General features: G+C 34.2%; 3 protein-coding genes across 4 annotated transcripts; all 3 read right to left on the bottom strand.

The window, feature by feature from the left end:
- Positions 1–955: 955 nt before the first annotated feature.
- LOC111302566 (uncharacterized) lies at positions 956–1,917 on the bottom strand. Its single transcript, XM_022898419.2, has one exon. It carries the CDS (start codon positions 1,862–1,864, stop codon positions 956–958), a length of 909 nt encoding a protein of 302 aa, XP_022754154.2. The 5' UTR covers positions 1,865–1,917.
- A 1,924-nt stretch (positions 1,918–3,841) lies between these two features.
- LOC111304166 (uncharacterized) lies at positions 3,842–5,846 on the bottom strand. Its single transcript, XM_022900687.2, has 2 exons — positions 5,328–5,846; positions 3,842–4,662 (listed from the first exon to the last, which is right to left on the bottom strand). The coding sequence occupies exons 1-2, from the start codon at positions 5,714–5,716 to the stop codon at positions 4,185–4,187; spliced, it is 867 nt and encodes a 288-aa protein (XP_022756422.2). The 5' UTR covers positions 5,717–5,846; the 3' UTR covers positions 3,842–4,184.
- Positions 5,847–8,760: 2,914 nt separating this feature from the next.
- On the bottom strand, positions 8,761–15,963 carry LOC111303055 (thiol protease aleurain-like). 2 transcript variants are annotated; one of them, XM_089742059.1, is made up of 8 exons: positions 15,665–15,963; positions 15,413–15,534; positions 14,898–15,013; positions 14,474–14,559; positions 14,111–14,375; positions 13,558–13,689; positions 12,930–13,065; positions 8,761–9,068 (listed from the first exon to the last, which is right to left on the bottom strand). In XM_089742059.1, exons 1-8 carry the CDS (start codon positions 15,847–15,849, stop codon positions 9,031–9,033), a joined length of 1,080 nt encoding a protein of 359 aa, XP_089598185.1. In that variant the 5' UTR covers positions 15,850–15,963; the 3' UTR covers positions 8,761–9,030. The 2 variants fall into 2 exon arrangements, with proteins under 2 accessions (XP_089598185.1, XP_022754794.1); XM_022899059.2 differs by having other exon boundaries at positions 14,474–14,547.
- Between the last annotated feature and the right edge of the window lie 702 nt (positions 15,964–16,665).

Below are 16,665 nucleotides of genomic sequence, written 5' to 3'. Positions count from 1 at the left end.
CCCAGAAATGTTAAAACCTTTGCCTCTCTTTAGTAAACTATTTCCGATGACTTAATTCACAATGCAATTGGATAAAAAAAATCAAACTAAACAAATGCAGTGAATACACAGAATACATGACACAAACTTTTGATGTTTCTAAACCCAAAAATAAAAACACTGTTAAGTTTCAAACCCATTAAACATTGAAATACCAATCCATCAATGAGGCATCAGCTCAAGCTTTTAGTTTCACGTTAGACTGATAAATCATAGTGAACCTAAACCCTGACTCCTATCTTAATTTCTTAAATTTATGGTATGCATTATGCAATGCAGTAAGGATAGTATTCTTTATTTTAGATTTGCCTTCTTTTCTTTCTCTTTATTATGAATTTTAACAAATATTACTGATTGGATAGTGTGATTAAATATTACTATTTATTTTATATAAGATATTTCTAATTCATCTTTAGATAGAGCAATTGTAAAAAATTGTGCATATAATATGATAAGATTTAATATTGCTTAACTAAAGTTGGGTACTCTTATATCTTGTTAATTTTGTTCTTATATTTAAATAAAGTAATAAGACAATCCAGATAAATATATAATAATCTAAATATGTTTGATATGTGATTGTGAATTAGATTTTATTTTAAACTATAATTAATTTTTTTAATCCAGACAAGTTTTAAGCTGATATTTTAGTGTATTTTTTTATTATATTTGAAATTATCAACGATTGAATTCTATATCATATATCATCTATGAATTACTAAGTAATATGTTGAAGGAGATTACTGGGGAAAATAGATCATTAATCAAATTCCATTCCTTCTTTTCTTCAAGTTTTGAGTTACATCAAACAAATTGAGTACTTTCCACGAAAATAGCTTCAAACTCCATGCTATATTGAATTTCCCTAGATTTGAAAAAAGATGATTGAAACCCCTCCTACATAGAGAAATTATGATCATAACCCAAATGAAACTGGCAAATTCGTTGGTGGCGCTGTTGGAGAAGGTTTGAGACGTTGTGGCTCAAATTTTCTAGCCCACACATGCTTCCCATTGATGGTAAACTTCGTTTTGCTCATACCATTAAGGATCACTTCAATGGCTGATGCTGAGTGACAAACAATTCGAGCAAAGAGCGATTGCTCATCAGGCAGCACTTCTTGCATGTGTAAGGACTCTATGCAATCCCCATAAGCCCTGGTGAAGAATTCTCTGACTTCCCATTCATATACTGGGTAGCCCTTAGAGAATGTGACAAACATAGTCCTATCGTCTGGTGGTACTTCATTTTCTTGGGTCCAAGGAAGTCCCACATTACCTGGACCAAATCCCATCTGAGATAAACCTGGTAGAACCATTGGTTGCAAAGTTTGTGACATTGCTTGCTGCCGCTGGCTATCAGCTAAGCTTTGGGCAGCATTTCTTTCGATGGCATGTTGCATGATGTCCCTTAACGCTCTCATACATACTTCATTCACAATTCTGACCATACCTTGTGCCGCAATCAGCCGATTTTCATAAAAGAATTGGAGAGACAGATCTCCCTCCATCAAGCTTTGCATCAAAGGAATGTCAATGCCCTCGGACAAGGAAGCTAATTGGTTATTGTTAATGATGTTGAGGCATGCGACAGCGTCATCTGCAAGTTCATTTATCAATATATAAGGCAAGGACAATATCTTCTGTACAACATTTTTGAACCCTACCCTCTCCAGCCAGAGCCATAGGGCTATAACCCGAATAGACTCCACAGGGTCCCGCCACAGGTTGATAACAAGCAGAGTGTATAGCAGCCGATCAATTGTGTGAAATATGTTGAATTCCTCTTGTGAAACGAAAGATGGGGGAAACATCATTTTTAGCATTGCCTTGATTTAGACAGGTGAGCAAGAGGTATCAGGACCCTGTATAATAAGCATTGCAATCACTAAGTTAGAGTAACAAAAGAAAAAGGGTGAACGGTTAAAGAAAATGTGACTGCAGAACAATGTAATGGCATCTATGGAGCCTGAAAAACCATTGAAATCTTATATATAAGCTATCATTTGGCCATGAATGCAAGTAGAAAGAAACCTGATTCTCAAATAGGACTGGATCTCCCTCGGTAAGCAGCCTCCTCTATCACGAAGCAGCACAGGTAAAATCAAGGGGCACCCCCACAAGACAGCCTTTTGACTTCTCTTATTCCAGTCCAGTACAGACCAACATATATGCACTGCCAGTGCAAATTCAAACTAAGATTGACCTAGAATCATAATGTTGTTCTTATCAAAATAATGACTGAATAACACCAGAACCTTTGCTGGCTTTTGTCATTTCAGGAAAGAAATTCTTTAGGGCAAGGTATAATTAATGTCTGTAGCCTTTCTATGGAAAGCAGAGTTGAGATTATTAGTAATCTTTCTGTTTCAGGGTATCAAGTATTTGGCATTGAGGAAAATTTAAACGTCTAACAAGATAAAGAACCTAATAATTAGTTTACCAATCTACTAATTGTTTTATTCAGGAGATATTTCAGGTTTATCGTTTGGTCAGAACTCTAGTTTTCATTCCATATATATGAAACTAAGAAGGAAAGGGCTTAAATCCGTCGATTTACTATTCTATTTACGCGCAAAAATCAGAGTTGTTGTCCAATGATGGAAACAAGTTTACTCTTTGATAGTTGCTGTTTATTCACTAGTCCTTTGAAAAAAAAAAAAAGTCGGCATCTTCACCTGATAGATTTGCTTCATTTTTTGCATAATTGTGACATCGAATACACTTCGAAACTTCAGACTCATTATGTTCACTTACAGCTCTCGGATTGCTTTGGAGTGTAATGAAGTCTCTTGTTAATCAATGCTCAAATATCACACAATGTTTATAAACTTCAATCATTATTAAGATATTTTAAGTAAACATGATATTTTCAAGTAATTATTGTCCCCTAAACAAGCCTTCTGTCATCGCTTGATATAAATCTACCGCAAGAATAATAGAACTATCTAGTGCTCAAGATTTTTTGCTCATACTTGGTATCACTGTTGATAATTTGATGCCATTATGAACTTTAACATAAATTCTGTTGTTTTGAATGCCACACATGTATACTTGGTGAGCTTATGAACTTTAACGTAAATTCTGTTGTTTTGAATGCCACACAAGGATACTAGGTGAGCTCATCAGCTATCCCACAGAATCAAAACTTGGTTCAATATGTTTTCACTATGGCCAATGCCGTCCGATCAGTTATATATCTCTCGTTCAGGAATCATAAAATATCTAAGCATAAAACATGAACTTTTAGCACTAAGAATATTAATTCTTATGTCAATACTCTAACCTTGGTCCGTGTATGCATCCACATGTGCATGTTACATGGACATCTGCACATGCCAGTGCAACCATCATCTGACTTCCAATAGCTATGATTTTGGTGTAAACACCATACTTCATCAAACCAGATACAATCGACTGAAAACTTACAGGAAAGTTAACCAGGAAACAAGACTGAGGTAAACTGCACTTCCAAAGTAACAAAAGGAAAGTTGAAAACATTTATAAGGTTTATTTCTCATTTCAAACTGTCTGCAACTTGCAAAAGTCTTTCCCAAGTTGCATTGCAAAAGCATAGAGAGCCAAATTAGCAAATGGGATCTCTTCCATGCTGCTGATGACCTATATAGTAAATTCCACTATTAGCCACAGGAATTGGCAAAAATCATAAACCATAAGGACGACCTGAACTAACGACCCCGTGGAATCAGTCACTCTAAATCACAGATCATAGTACTATAACCAGCACCCTCTATACAAGAAGAAAAATAACGCAATGTTGAAGAAGGTCGAGAGGAGGAAAAGGAAAAACTGCACTGCTACTGCAGTAACATGTAATTATGTAAATAGTGATTGGTATCACTGAGAAATGAGAAAAAGGCCAACATTTGCTTCTTATGAAGAGAATGAATTTTACTATTTGTATTATACAATAAAGCATTCTCATCACCATCTCAAAGCAAACAAGAGATGAAAATGTTACAGCAGGAATTAGTTCTCAAAATGCATGGCCACAGAATACCTAGCATTAAGAGTACAAGCATTAGATCAAAGCAGGAGGTGATAAGTGACATTCTCCAAGTCCAACACCATAAACATTTTGGCGACTTCCAGTTTCACAATTCTGAAAGTGTACTTCAGTTAAATTCAATGCAGTTTGTTGTCCTTGTTGCCATTACGAACAGCCAACCCAGCTATGTTAGGAGTTACACCAGCAACAAACTGTAGATCAGACAAGGAGAAAGACCGGCAAGGAGGGTTCAGTTGAGTAGTCGGTGATGATGATCTGTTGGTAGCTGATTTTTTACACTGTGGATGCAGAGGTGGAAGACAGCTAGATGGCGATGATGAGATTGAGTTGAAGTCAGAGCTGCTTGTAGTAGCTCCAAGAGCCACAGTGCCTCTATTGGAGTTGGCTAGTCTCTTTGATATCTCACTTCCACTGTTTCTCAAAGGATTATTACGATTCTTGTCCAATAAATAACTATGAGCTAATAAGTTCTTGCGTTTCCTATTATAGGGATTATCTGGCTTTGCAAAATCTTTAACAGAGGAAGCAGCAGCAGCATCAGCCAGACTTGTGAAGGACTTTGATTTGCCATTATAAAACTTGGATATGCCTCTTCTGAAATAAAGCAAAATCACACAAATAAGAAATTGAAGCAACCAACAATAACTGTGCAAAATCACAACAGTCCTTTTAAGAAAAAATTTTCCTGTCATTCAAGCAATTCTTGCCAAGGAAAATGGGAGTGCACTGCCCTTGGCTTATAGTTGGTAATCTTGCAAGATGAAGAACTTTCATTCTACTGAACTGGTTTAATGGCATTAGATTAACAGAGTGCAATTTCAAGTAGTAATTGGTGGTCAAATATTTTGAAGACACATTTTCTCCACTTACTATGCTTTACATGCTTCCTGTCTTCCACTACCATTCTAGGAAGCTAGCATCAGCACTTCCCCCATTAACTTCTTAAGTGATAATACAAAAATCACTTATATTTATTAAAGCCAGTTCAACTCTCTTGAAGCAATGGAAACTCATTAAATTTCATATAGGGTCCAAATTAAGAAGTTATAAAATGGATATTTCTAATGAATTCTCCAAACCAATGTTACAAGATAAAAGAAAAAATCTCAAACTAAACCTTAGCCATTCCTCTAAACTACCTGAGAAAATTTTAACAAAAGCCATCGACCAAAAACCAAGATTGGATCAAAACCCAGAAAGAAAGAAAGAAAGAAAAACCCAAATTTTTAAGGGTTTTTTTTTATCTTAAAAAAAATTACCTCATAGGCAAAACCTCCTCTAGAGCATCCATGGTATCCAAAGGTCCTTTAAACTGGCTTTGCACTTCAGCCTCCGTTGAATCTTCACCTTCCGATGAAGATTCAGCGGAAACATCACTGTTCCTTCCGATCGATGAGGAACTACAAGACCCCAAATCATCCTCTTCTCTCTCCTCCGTCGACAACAACCTCCTCCGATCCTCGCTTTTCTCCTCCGGCGAATCATAGACCGAGATACACTGCATCCCGTGGACAAACCCTGAGCGTCTGATTGAACCAGAATTATCATTCCTTTCAAAAATAAGGGACATCGTTTGGGGAAATGAAAAGAGCAGAGAAAGTAAGGGAGTGTAAAAGCAGTGGATATTAATATCTGGTGAAGCGCACATGGGTAGTCGATATTTCCGCCATGGTCGATAACACAGAGAATTTTTTTTACTTTAAAAATTCTATATTATTTTACTAAAAAAATAAATAATTAATGCAGAAGCCACTTTACTGATGGAAAATTCTGTTATTTTATATTTTTTGTTGGAAATTGTCGAGAGGAAAAAAAAAAAAACAGCAAAGAAAATTATCTGGATAAAGATATTTTGGTTTTGTACGAATTAAGAAAGAACAGGGCAGAACTATGTTGCAGACGAGGTTACGATGATTCACGTTTGTCCTATGTTTTGGTTGAGCTGGACTAGGGGTGTAAATGATACATTAGTACTCGCAAGCTACTCGGGTTCGATTCGAAAAAAACTCGAATTCGGTTCGATTATTGTCGAGTCGAGCTCGAGTTCGAGTAGCTCGATTTATCGATCGAGCCGAATTCGAGTATTATTATATCTGACTCGAGTAGCTCGCGAGCCTAATCGAGCTTTTATATTTAAATATATTTTTATTATTTTAATTAATAAAATATTTCGAGTCCGAGTTCGAGTTCGAGTTCGAGCATGAATAATCGAATTTTTGTCGAGTATACGAATCGAGCTTATTTTTACATATTAATCGAGCTTAATCGAGCGAGCTCGAGTAGCTCGAATTCGATCACGAATCGAGCTCGAGCTTGAAAAATAAAACTCGATCGAGCTCGAGCCGAGTATCGAGCCCCGAGTTGTGAGTCGAGCTCGAGCTCGAGCCTCTCACTACTCGGCTCGGCTCGGCTCGTTTACAGCCCTAAGCTGGACGATTGTGATTGGTGCTTGATCATCTCTATCTCTTTACTTTTCATCTTTTGTGTGGTTACTGATGAGAAAACGTAATATTGTCAGTTAAAGGAGGGTTTACAGAAATATTCTGCATTCATATTAAGAGAAGAAATATCATAAAAATTGTGGAGTTGATTAAGGATGACTTCCATTAAATGAAGAATTTAGCGTTTTGTTTTGTTAAAGATGATTAAATGAAGGCTTTTATTAAGGATGATTTTTATTAAATTTCTTACCGGTTGTTAGAATAATTTTATATGTATGGGGGCTAAAATTTAAATTTTAAATTTATTAAAAATAATTATATGTTACATAAAAAATTACATAAATTAATAAAATTAAATTTTATGTTTTTATTTTATATCATATTTATTTAATTAATACTAGTTCGTTGGTTATTTTATTTGTTTATTTAATTTAATTTATTAATTTTTATATATAATATTTGGATGTGATTATAATTTTTTATATAATTATATCCATATTTTTATAAGAAAATATTGCTAATGTTTAATGTATATTAATGTATATCATGATTTTAGAATGAAAAAAGCTGATTGGTTCAAATAAAAATTTGATCCTAATGAAACATATATAAAAAAAGGCAACTTAATAAAAATGTTTGACCTTCGCATTTAAATCTTAAAGACCTCGAACATGCTATATTTTAGTGTCAAAGAGATTTTAAAATTTTAAAATTTAAAATTCAAATTTTATCATGTGTTCTTTTAATTTAATTTTATTCTAATTGCATGTTGATTCTTTAATTATATTTAATTTAATTTATTAATTTTTTATAAAATATAATACTTAAATTATAATTATAATCTCTCTTATTTCAATTATTTTATTAAAAATTATTAAATTTCATATTAAAAGAAAACTAAAATTCAATCACTAATTTCTTACATTAAATATGTATACGTAGAATATCTCAAAATATCTATTATATGTAATATTTCAAACATCAATAAATGATTAATTTAATCAATTAAAATTATTTTTTTTATGAAAAATTTTATATTTGAATCATGTCGATGATCATTTATTAAAAAAAAATATTTCGAACACAAAAAGGTTTGCTCACAATTTAATTTCTTACTTGTCATTTATTTATCAATTAATAATTTTTCAACCAAATAATGTTTAAAAAAAAATAGCGAGCTTTTATTTTTTTCATTTTTATTAAAAAGAATGGGCTGTTTTACCTTTTTTTTCTTTTTCTTTTTGGTTGGTAAAAGAAAGCTCCATTATACGTACTTAACATCTAATTCACATTCAGACCAAATAGAGAATATAATAAATTTCTGGGCAATAAAAGAATATTATAATCCTCGGCAAGCTTTTTTTTACAAATAATAAAAGAAAATCTGTTTTGGATTTGTCTTGTTGCTTTCGATTCTTTTATTGCAAGTATTCAGTTGACAGTTTACAGTAAAACGTGGCAATCATGGAACGCCGGAGTCAACACGTCGCTTTCGTGCTTTGGTTTTGATTCATGAAGACAATGTCAAGACTGTGCTTATTGGACATATTATATATTATTTTTGTCTCATTTTTTTTATTCTTTTTTTAATGTCTCAAATTATTATTTTTGAATATTTAAAATTTTTATTTTTTTATATTTTAAAGTTATTTTTTATTAAAATCATGATATTTTAATTTTATAAAAAATTTAAAAGTTTAATATTAAATATATTAAAATTATTTTTTTAATTTCATAAAAATCAATATATGACAAACATTTTGTAATGAAAAAAATATATTTTTATCTGAAGAAAGAGATTTAAGTTATTCGAATAACAAAAAAAAAACAAAAGCTATAGTGCTTATTGAATATTATATTTGACTTAAATCAAAATAAGAAAAAAAAACTATAATGTGAGATTATTGAAAGGATACATTTTTTGTAGCAACAAAAAATGTTTTTTTGAAGATAAGGTTTTAATTGTGAGGGATTCAGAAATTTTTTTAAAATATCCATTTTATAATATATAAAAAATTAAGACATTTATCAATTTTATCAAAAAAATTTTCAATAAAAAATTTTGAAAAAGTCCCAATAAAAATATCAAAAAAAAAAATTGCAACCTTGAAAAAGAGCCAGGGTCACCGGATAAGGCGGGATTTGGCCATCAAAGAATAATCGACAAACTCTCAGGAATGCCTCCAGCCAAGCCTCATCAAAGGAGGACAGATGCAGGCAAGCGCACGCAAGAAGGCAAACTTGGGTGCTATTTAGGGGGAATATAAAAGGATATAAATTGATTCCCAATGTTGGCAAGTTATTACACGAGAAGCATTCAAAGATAAAATTTCCATTCTGTTTTGTTGTGTACGATACATTTGCGTCTTATTCGTCCTAGACATTATTGTGCATCAAGCCAGCACCCTTCAACTACACTATGACCCCTCGCCTCTTGAGATCGACAACTACAACATTCGTAGACCGTAACTAGAGGGCTTGAATAACATAGCACTGACCTAATCCAGACAGTTCTATCAAATCAAGCAACAACGGGGTATGATGCACATGTTGCCACACCTGCAACCAGATGGGAGATATCAGCATAAAGGGAATTAAATTCTATATATGGATTGTTTACAACTCAAAATTTGTGAATTCTTAGTTTTTCATCATTACCGGATGATCTTCATAGAGTAATAAATCCTTAACATCATAGTGTTGAGAATATTGACTCAAATCCCATAAGAGATTTGTTTGAGATTTGTTTGAGATTTGTTAGAGATTTGTTTGAGATTTGTTTGAGATTTATCAAATATTGCTTGATGGACAAGAAGACTTACAAAAGAAGAATTCTAAGAGAAAAAAGATTCTTAATATGTAAGTTTGACTTGCAAGAGAAGAATTCTAAAAGGAAATAGATTCTTAATAGGCAAGTTTGTATAGTTATAAATATGTGAAGTCTTTACAGGGTTAGGTATGAGAAAAAGATATAAGAAAGTTATAAGATTTTATGGGATAGACACCCCATAGGAGTATTGGAGCTCTACCTCTTATGGGTGCGTATATTTGTTTGTGAGTGGACTAAAGGAGACTGAGTATATTTGTTTGTGAGTGGACTAAAAGAGACTGAGAGGGTCCACATAGGTATGATGTATGAGAGCATATGAGTATGTGTTTGGTTATGTTGAAAGGGTGCACAAGGGTTTGAGTTTGTGTTTGTTTGAGTTGAGAATACTCTATAGGACTAGAGGAAATTGAGAGTGTCTTATGAGTATTGGTTATTGAGTGAGATTGATGATTTGATGTATGTTTGTAATTCTCTACAACTAGTGGATCTTGTTTCTCATCCGTGGACGTAAGTTGATTAGATCGAACCACGTTAAATTGTTGTCTCTTATGTGTTTGATTTATTATTTAATTTCGCTTCCGTTAGTGTAATTGGATTGGAGGCTTTTAGCCCAACAAATGGTATCAGAGCGAGGTTTAAGGTTTAAGGTTCGTGGGCCCAAGGGATCGTAAAGCACTGTTTGAAGGTGTCTGAAAAAGGTATGTCTGGTATGTCTATGCCTAAGTTTGAGATTCCGTTATTTGATGAAAAGAGTAATTTTATGTTATGACAAAGTACGATTCAAGATCTGTTAGTACAACAAAGGTTGGATCAAGCATTAAAGAGTAGTAAGCCTGAGGGAATGTCTAATGCTAATTGGAATAAGATTCAGAAGAAGGCTGTTAGTACTATTAGATTGGCGTTAGCTCCAAAAATAAAGTACAGTGTGTTGACTGAGAGTACTCCAAAAAGTTTATGGGATAAGCTTGAAGGTATTTATGCTTCGAAATCGTTGACTAATTGATTATGTTTGAAGATGGATCTGTATTCTCTGAAGATGAAAGAAAGTATGAGTCTTCATAATCACCTGAATGAGTTTAATAGATTGATTTTTCAATTGCTAGCAATTTCTATTGATGAGTTAAAAGATGAAGAGAAGGCTTTAATTTTGCTGTCATCTTTACCCAAGTCTTATAGGCCTTTAGTTCAGACTGTGTTGGTGGGCAGATCTACTTTGAAGTTAGATGATGTGACTACCCTGTTGCATGAGAATGAAAGGTTTATGAGAGCTCAGAACTCATCACCTGGGAAGAGTATACTAGCTGTAAAGGGTTTTGATCGAGGGAGGACTCAAAAGAGGATTGATGGATCAAGATGAAGATCTAAGTCAAGAGACAGAGATTACAGTGATATAGAATGTTATTATTGTGGTGAGAAGGGACATATCCAAGTGCGCTGCAGAAAGCTGAGAAGGGATATGACTGCTTTTAAAAGGGCGAATGATGAGAAGAAATCAGATGAAGAAAAGAGTGATACTGCTGCTGTCGTGTCTGATGATGATGATGTTGTTTTAACAACTTGTGTGGATGAGACTCAAACTTTGAAAAGTGATAAAGGTTGGGTTTTAGATTCAGCTGCTACAGTTCATGTTTGCAATGATAGGAGCTACTTTGTGGAGTTGAATGAGAATGAAAAGTATAGAGATATTGTGGTTGCTAACAAAGAAAAAGTGCAGATTCAAGGCATTGGGAGTATTCGTCTTAGATCTCACAATGGTGTTATTAGGACACTTTGTCATGTAAGGTATGTACCAAATTGTCACTACAATTTGATTGCTTTGGGTGAGTTAGCTTCTCGGGGTACACATTTTATGGTAGTAATGATTGATTGAAAGTGTATAAGAATGGTAGTGTGATTCTACAAGAGAATAAGGTCAATCACTTGTACATGTTTGATGGAGACTCAGTTGCTGAAATGCGTGTGATGAAAGAAAAGAAGAAAGGTAAGCATGTTAGCTTTGCAGATACTGTTGAAGTGTTTGGAGATTCAAGTCAAGGGAGGATTTGTTGCGATTTGCCTTGAATCTCAGAATCCCGCATCGAAAGTTAAGTGAGTTTGAGTCTGTCTTGTATCCCACATCGAGAGTTTAGTAAAAGTATAAAGGGTTTCACCCTTATAAATAAGATGTTTTGATTTTAATTTAGTAACCCCAGAGAGTTAGACACCAAGAAAATAGCTAAGTGAGTAGGCTATTAAAGGGTGTAATTGAGTTTGGGGTTAAGTTTTGAGTAAGGAGTTTTAGGAGACTTTTCTCATTCTAAAAGTCTCACAATTGTAAAGATTTATTTTATAGTGGATTAGGTTTGGAGTAGGCCATTTTGAATTGGGCCGAACCAAATATATTTGTGTGTTCTTATTCTTGATTTGAGCTTGTTATTTTGTGTGTGGTTGCTGAGCGTGTGTGTTTGTTTTTTTTCCAACAAGTGGTATCAGAGCTGAAGGTTCAAAACGTGAGAAGAGTTAAAAATTCAAGATGTGGAAAGAGCCAAAGGTTCGAGACGTGAAAGAGCTGAAAGTTCGAGATGTGGGAAAAACTAAAGGTTTAAGATATGAGAAGTGCATGGTTTGAGACATGGGAAGAATCAAGTCCAAAAAGAGCTCGATTCAAGAGAAGAGTTCGAGTTCAAGTTTTGAAGATTGATGATTGGTTTGTATGAAGTGTGAAGACACAAGAGAAGAAAAGATGATTGTAAGACTTCCATTACAAGTGGAGCCAAGCATATCTAGCATAAAGACAGATGATTGATGAAATTTGAGTCAAGGTGAAGATTGTTAGGAATATTGACTCAAATCCCATAAGAAATTTGTTTGGGATTTGTTAGAGATTTGTTAGAGATTTGTTTGGGATTTGTCAGATATTACTTGATGGATAAGAAAACTTGCAAAAGAATAATTCTAAGAGAAAGAGGATTTTTAATAGGTAAGTTTGACTTGCAAGAGAAGAATTCTAAAAGGAAAGAGATTCTTAATAGGCAAGTTTAACTTACAAGAGAAGAATTCTAAGAGGAGAGGGATTCTTAATGGGCAAGTTTGTATGGTTATAAATATGTGAAGTTTCTACAAGGTTAGGTATGAGAAAAAGATGTAAGAGAGTTGTAGGATTTTATGGGATAAACACCCCATAGGAGTATTGGGACTCTACGTCTTATGGGTGTGTATGTTTGTTTGTGAGTGGACTAGAGGTGACTGAGAGGGTCCACATAGGTATGATGTATGAGAGCATATGAGTATGTGTTTGGTTATGTTGAAAAGGTGCACAAAGGTTTGAGTTTGTGTTTGTTTGAGTTGAGAATACTCTATAGGACTAGAGGAGATTGAGAGTGTCTTATGAGTATTGATTATTGAGTGAGATTGATGATTTGATGTATGTTTGTAATTCTCTACAACTAGTGAATCTTGTTTCTCATCCGTGGATGTAGGTTGATTGGATCGAACCACGTTAAATTGTTGTCTCTTATGTATTTGATTTATTGTTTAATTTCACTTCCGTTAGTGTAATTGGATTAGAGGCTTTTAGCCCAACACAGAAATCCAATGAGGTTGACACTTACCACACATGTTTTTCCCCAACTCCATCTTGAAGTAGCCATTGTCACCCCATACTGCTCCCCATGAGTTCTTGATGAGCCAATAAGGAACACCGTTTTCAACTCCATACCCAACTGCAAGAACAGCGTGGTTCACATCCTGCCACATAAGCCCATAGTTCATCAATCCATCATATAAATGTGTGTTCTTGGTAGGCACAAGATAGACAAAATGTCATCATAGTCCAAATGATGAATAACCACACACATGCACACATATGTAGGCATTAGCAAATCCAATTCGCATAGCTTTACTATCATTCAATCCAATTGAAAGGTTCAGTTTTGACAAGAAAAACAAGGGCATGAACTGTTAAAGCTTTTATTCTTTACTACTTTCATAACTCAATCTTGAAAGCACGAATTCTGCTATAACCACTAAAATGCTGATAAGGCTGGCAATACATGCAATTCTATGGAATTATAAAAAGCCAGGATCTAAAGCCTCGCTACAGGCTGAACCTATTTGGGTCATATTTAGAAATTTCATAACTTCATAAGATAAATGATCAACAAATATCATTTTCTTGCTACCTAAAAAACCTTATCTAACTCCTAGCACAAAAATAATAGTTATAAAGAAAAAACTTACCATAGAAGTGCTACCACATGTGCCACTGGTGTAAACTCCACTCTTGTAAAATTGGAAAAAAATGTCAGCTTGAAATGCCACACTAACTGGACGAACCATGGCAACTGCATGCTTTAATTCATCTTCAGAACCCTGTGTTTGATTGCACAGATTAGGAAATTCAAAAAGATGAAATATGTGATTTATACATTAAATTCACCAGGCACTTGTTTGGACTTTGGATCAAATTGAATTCCAATAATTGTTAGGGTCACATTAGATCAGTCAATTACAGCTATGTAAATGGAACTGTTCAGATTTATATCACTGAAAAACAACCATGAACCAACAATAGAGATAAACACACTTGTTGGAGTTGAACATTAGTCAGGTTTGGCTTTAGCCAATACTCAAATTGAACTAGACATATACCAATAATCCAAAACAAGAATGATACAAATAGCCAGCACCAACCCATATAAACCAGTCAAATCAGCCACAAGTCAGAATGTCATCCGTTTTCTGCTTTATCCCAGAAAGAAAGGTTTATTTGACATCAAGAGCATGAACTTACCAAGGTAATGTTGACAGAGTCAATGACTTGGACACCAACATTTTCAGATGAGAATTTGCATTGACCTTCTTTTGCTGTGTAAGGGTATGCCTCCTCGGTATCAAGGCCACCATTATATTTGATGTATTCAAAGGCTTGGGATGGCAACCCACCACTGCAACCAAAGTTATTAAAGGCTCCAGCACAGTCCACAAGCTGCTGCTCAGAAAGAGAGATCCCTTTCCCAAATGCCTGATGGTAAGCTGCCTCGAGAGCTCCAGTAGTACTGCAATATGCAAATGCATATCGTCTCAACTGAAAAATTTACAAGCTAAGCTTAGTAGCTTGGTAAAACGCATTTTCTAATCATAACTGAAAGCTAACCTGAACGTCCAGCAAGATCCACAGCGGCCTTGATCTTTGACTGGGCTTACTATGCCTGCTTCCCTCCAATCTTTCTGCAGATATAACTTAGCAGAAGAGTCACCCATTGAGCCAGACCTCAATTGTTACTTCATTTATTATTATTCATTCGGCAATAATATTGGCTCATAGATTTCTTGTTATATGCTTAATTATAAATACTGCACTAACAAGTATTTATCACTAAGTAGCTTTATAGAACATCAGTTATGTCTTGGTACTTCAATAAATTCCACCTCACTATCCTTTACAATTTGTTGCATGTTCAAATCATTATTGATTACCGGGTTAATTAGGCAGGCCTATTGTACAATGAATCATAATAAAACATCGTTAAAAATTCTTAATCTTCATATTTGTAGGAGGTTTTTTCCTGTGAAAGTACCGATTCAGGAAGGACGACATCCGTTAGTTGGTGATTGCCCTTTGTGGTAGCAGAGCAGTTTTGAGCAGCTCCCAACCTAAGTTTTTGAAACTCTTCCCAGGTCAAATCGGCAAACTCTGCATCGATTAATCAATAAGCAAACAAACAAACAAAAAAGTTCATAACAAAATACAAAACAAAATTGAATAAAAGTTAACCATGTTTAGTTGAAAAGAATCAAAGATCAAGCGCAAGTGCAATAATCAAGATCATTAGTTCAAATTTTCATCGAGTCAAAGTACGTTCAGGTCTCTAATGCTAACGTGTCAGGCTAAAGTTGGCCTGTAAGCAAACATACTGGAACTAAACGGAACTAATCCAGATCATACTTAGGAAAGCCAACTTACATACTTTGCAACAAAAATCAGTTAGGTGTCGGAATCAGACACCTTCGACTCGTCAGAAGACCACGGATATACACTGAAATAAACTTTAAACCTTAAAAAAAAAAAGGGTAAAAGAAAGAAGTAACGTACGATTAACAGTAAGAGTATAAGGTAATCCTTTCTTGTTAGTGGATCTGATTAAATCCAAATTGTCTTTGAAAATCTGAAATCGTAGCTTCATCTCCTCCACGTTCTCGTACCTTTTCCCATGCCTAACCAACAAACCAAAAAAAAACAAAAAACAAAAAACCCAAAATTTCATATCAATTTTCACTTTTTTTTTTTTTACGGAAAACAAAAGTAAGGATTAAGATAACCGTCCATGATGAAATGATCGATTACTTGTAAGCAAAACGGGCGAAGGAGACAGCTTGACGAGTATGACCGATGACACGAAGAACAGAGGACTGGAAGCCACGGAGACCATCGGATACCATCCGGGTACGGTTGGAGTCCTCGAAAGTTGATGCTGCGGTGGCGCAGCATATCAGAAGGATGATCGAGGACACCAACGTCAAGCGAGACATGACTTTTTTATCTTTCTTTTGGTTCTCTCTCTGTCTGATTCCCTGCTTCTGTTGCTGTCAGGCTATTTTTGTGGAGAGAAATTTAAAGCGGAGACGTAGTTGATTCGAATAATTAGGACAGTTGGATTGACCAATTGGGTAAATAAATTAAATATTAAATTGTTTTTGGGCACGTGTTTCCCGTGTTTGTTTTAAAACTCCCAAAAATTCCAACTTACTAATTTTCACAAAACAAATAAATAAAAAAGCTTTGACAAAAAAAAATCAAATAAATAAGCATAATCAATGTATTTAAAACAAAACCATAGAAACATTTTTGTGTTCCATAAAAAACTTATTCTGGGTTCTTGTTTTTTCTTCCTTGGTAGCTCTCATTGGTAGTATATTTTGGTTTTTGTTGACCAATATGCAATAAAATATTGTCACATGGAAGGCATTTGTGTTCCTTTGTTTGCAAAGAGCTTTTATGTAATATATCCTATTTAAATAACGTGATGGTTTGGACACGGCATAATGTCTTTTTTTTTTTACAAAAGTTGGTGAAATGGGAAAAAGTTGAGTTGTTAGCTTTACTTTGCAACCAAAATTATCAAGGCTATGAACGTTGATATTGCACTGGTTTTGAGATTAAACAGGAAAATTAAGGAAGAAGACATAATCAGAAACTTTGACATGGATTAATCTCCATCTCACCCCCAACTCAACTAAAACAGAAAATTCAAGTAAACTACAAATTAAGACAATTCAATCTCGATGTCCACCTTTTTTTTTTTTTTTTGGATAAGCAATAATTTTATTTATCCAAGTATAACAGAT

This window comes from Durio zibethinus, chromosome 13 (assembly GCF_047325235.1).
Source record: "Durio zibethinus cultivar Kanyao isolate XHJ-2024 chromosome 13, ASM4732523v1, whole genome shotgun sequence".
Taxonomy (NCBI): Eukaryota; Viridiplantae; Streptophyta; class Magnoliopsida; order Malvales; family Malvaceae; genus Durio; species Durio zibethinus.
Note: the sequence above shows the minus strand (reverse complement) of the source record. Positions and strands in the feature narration are given on the sequence as shown.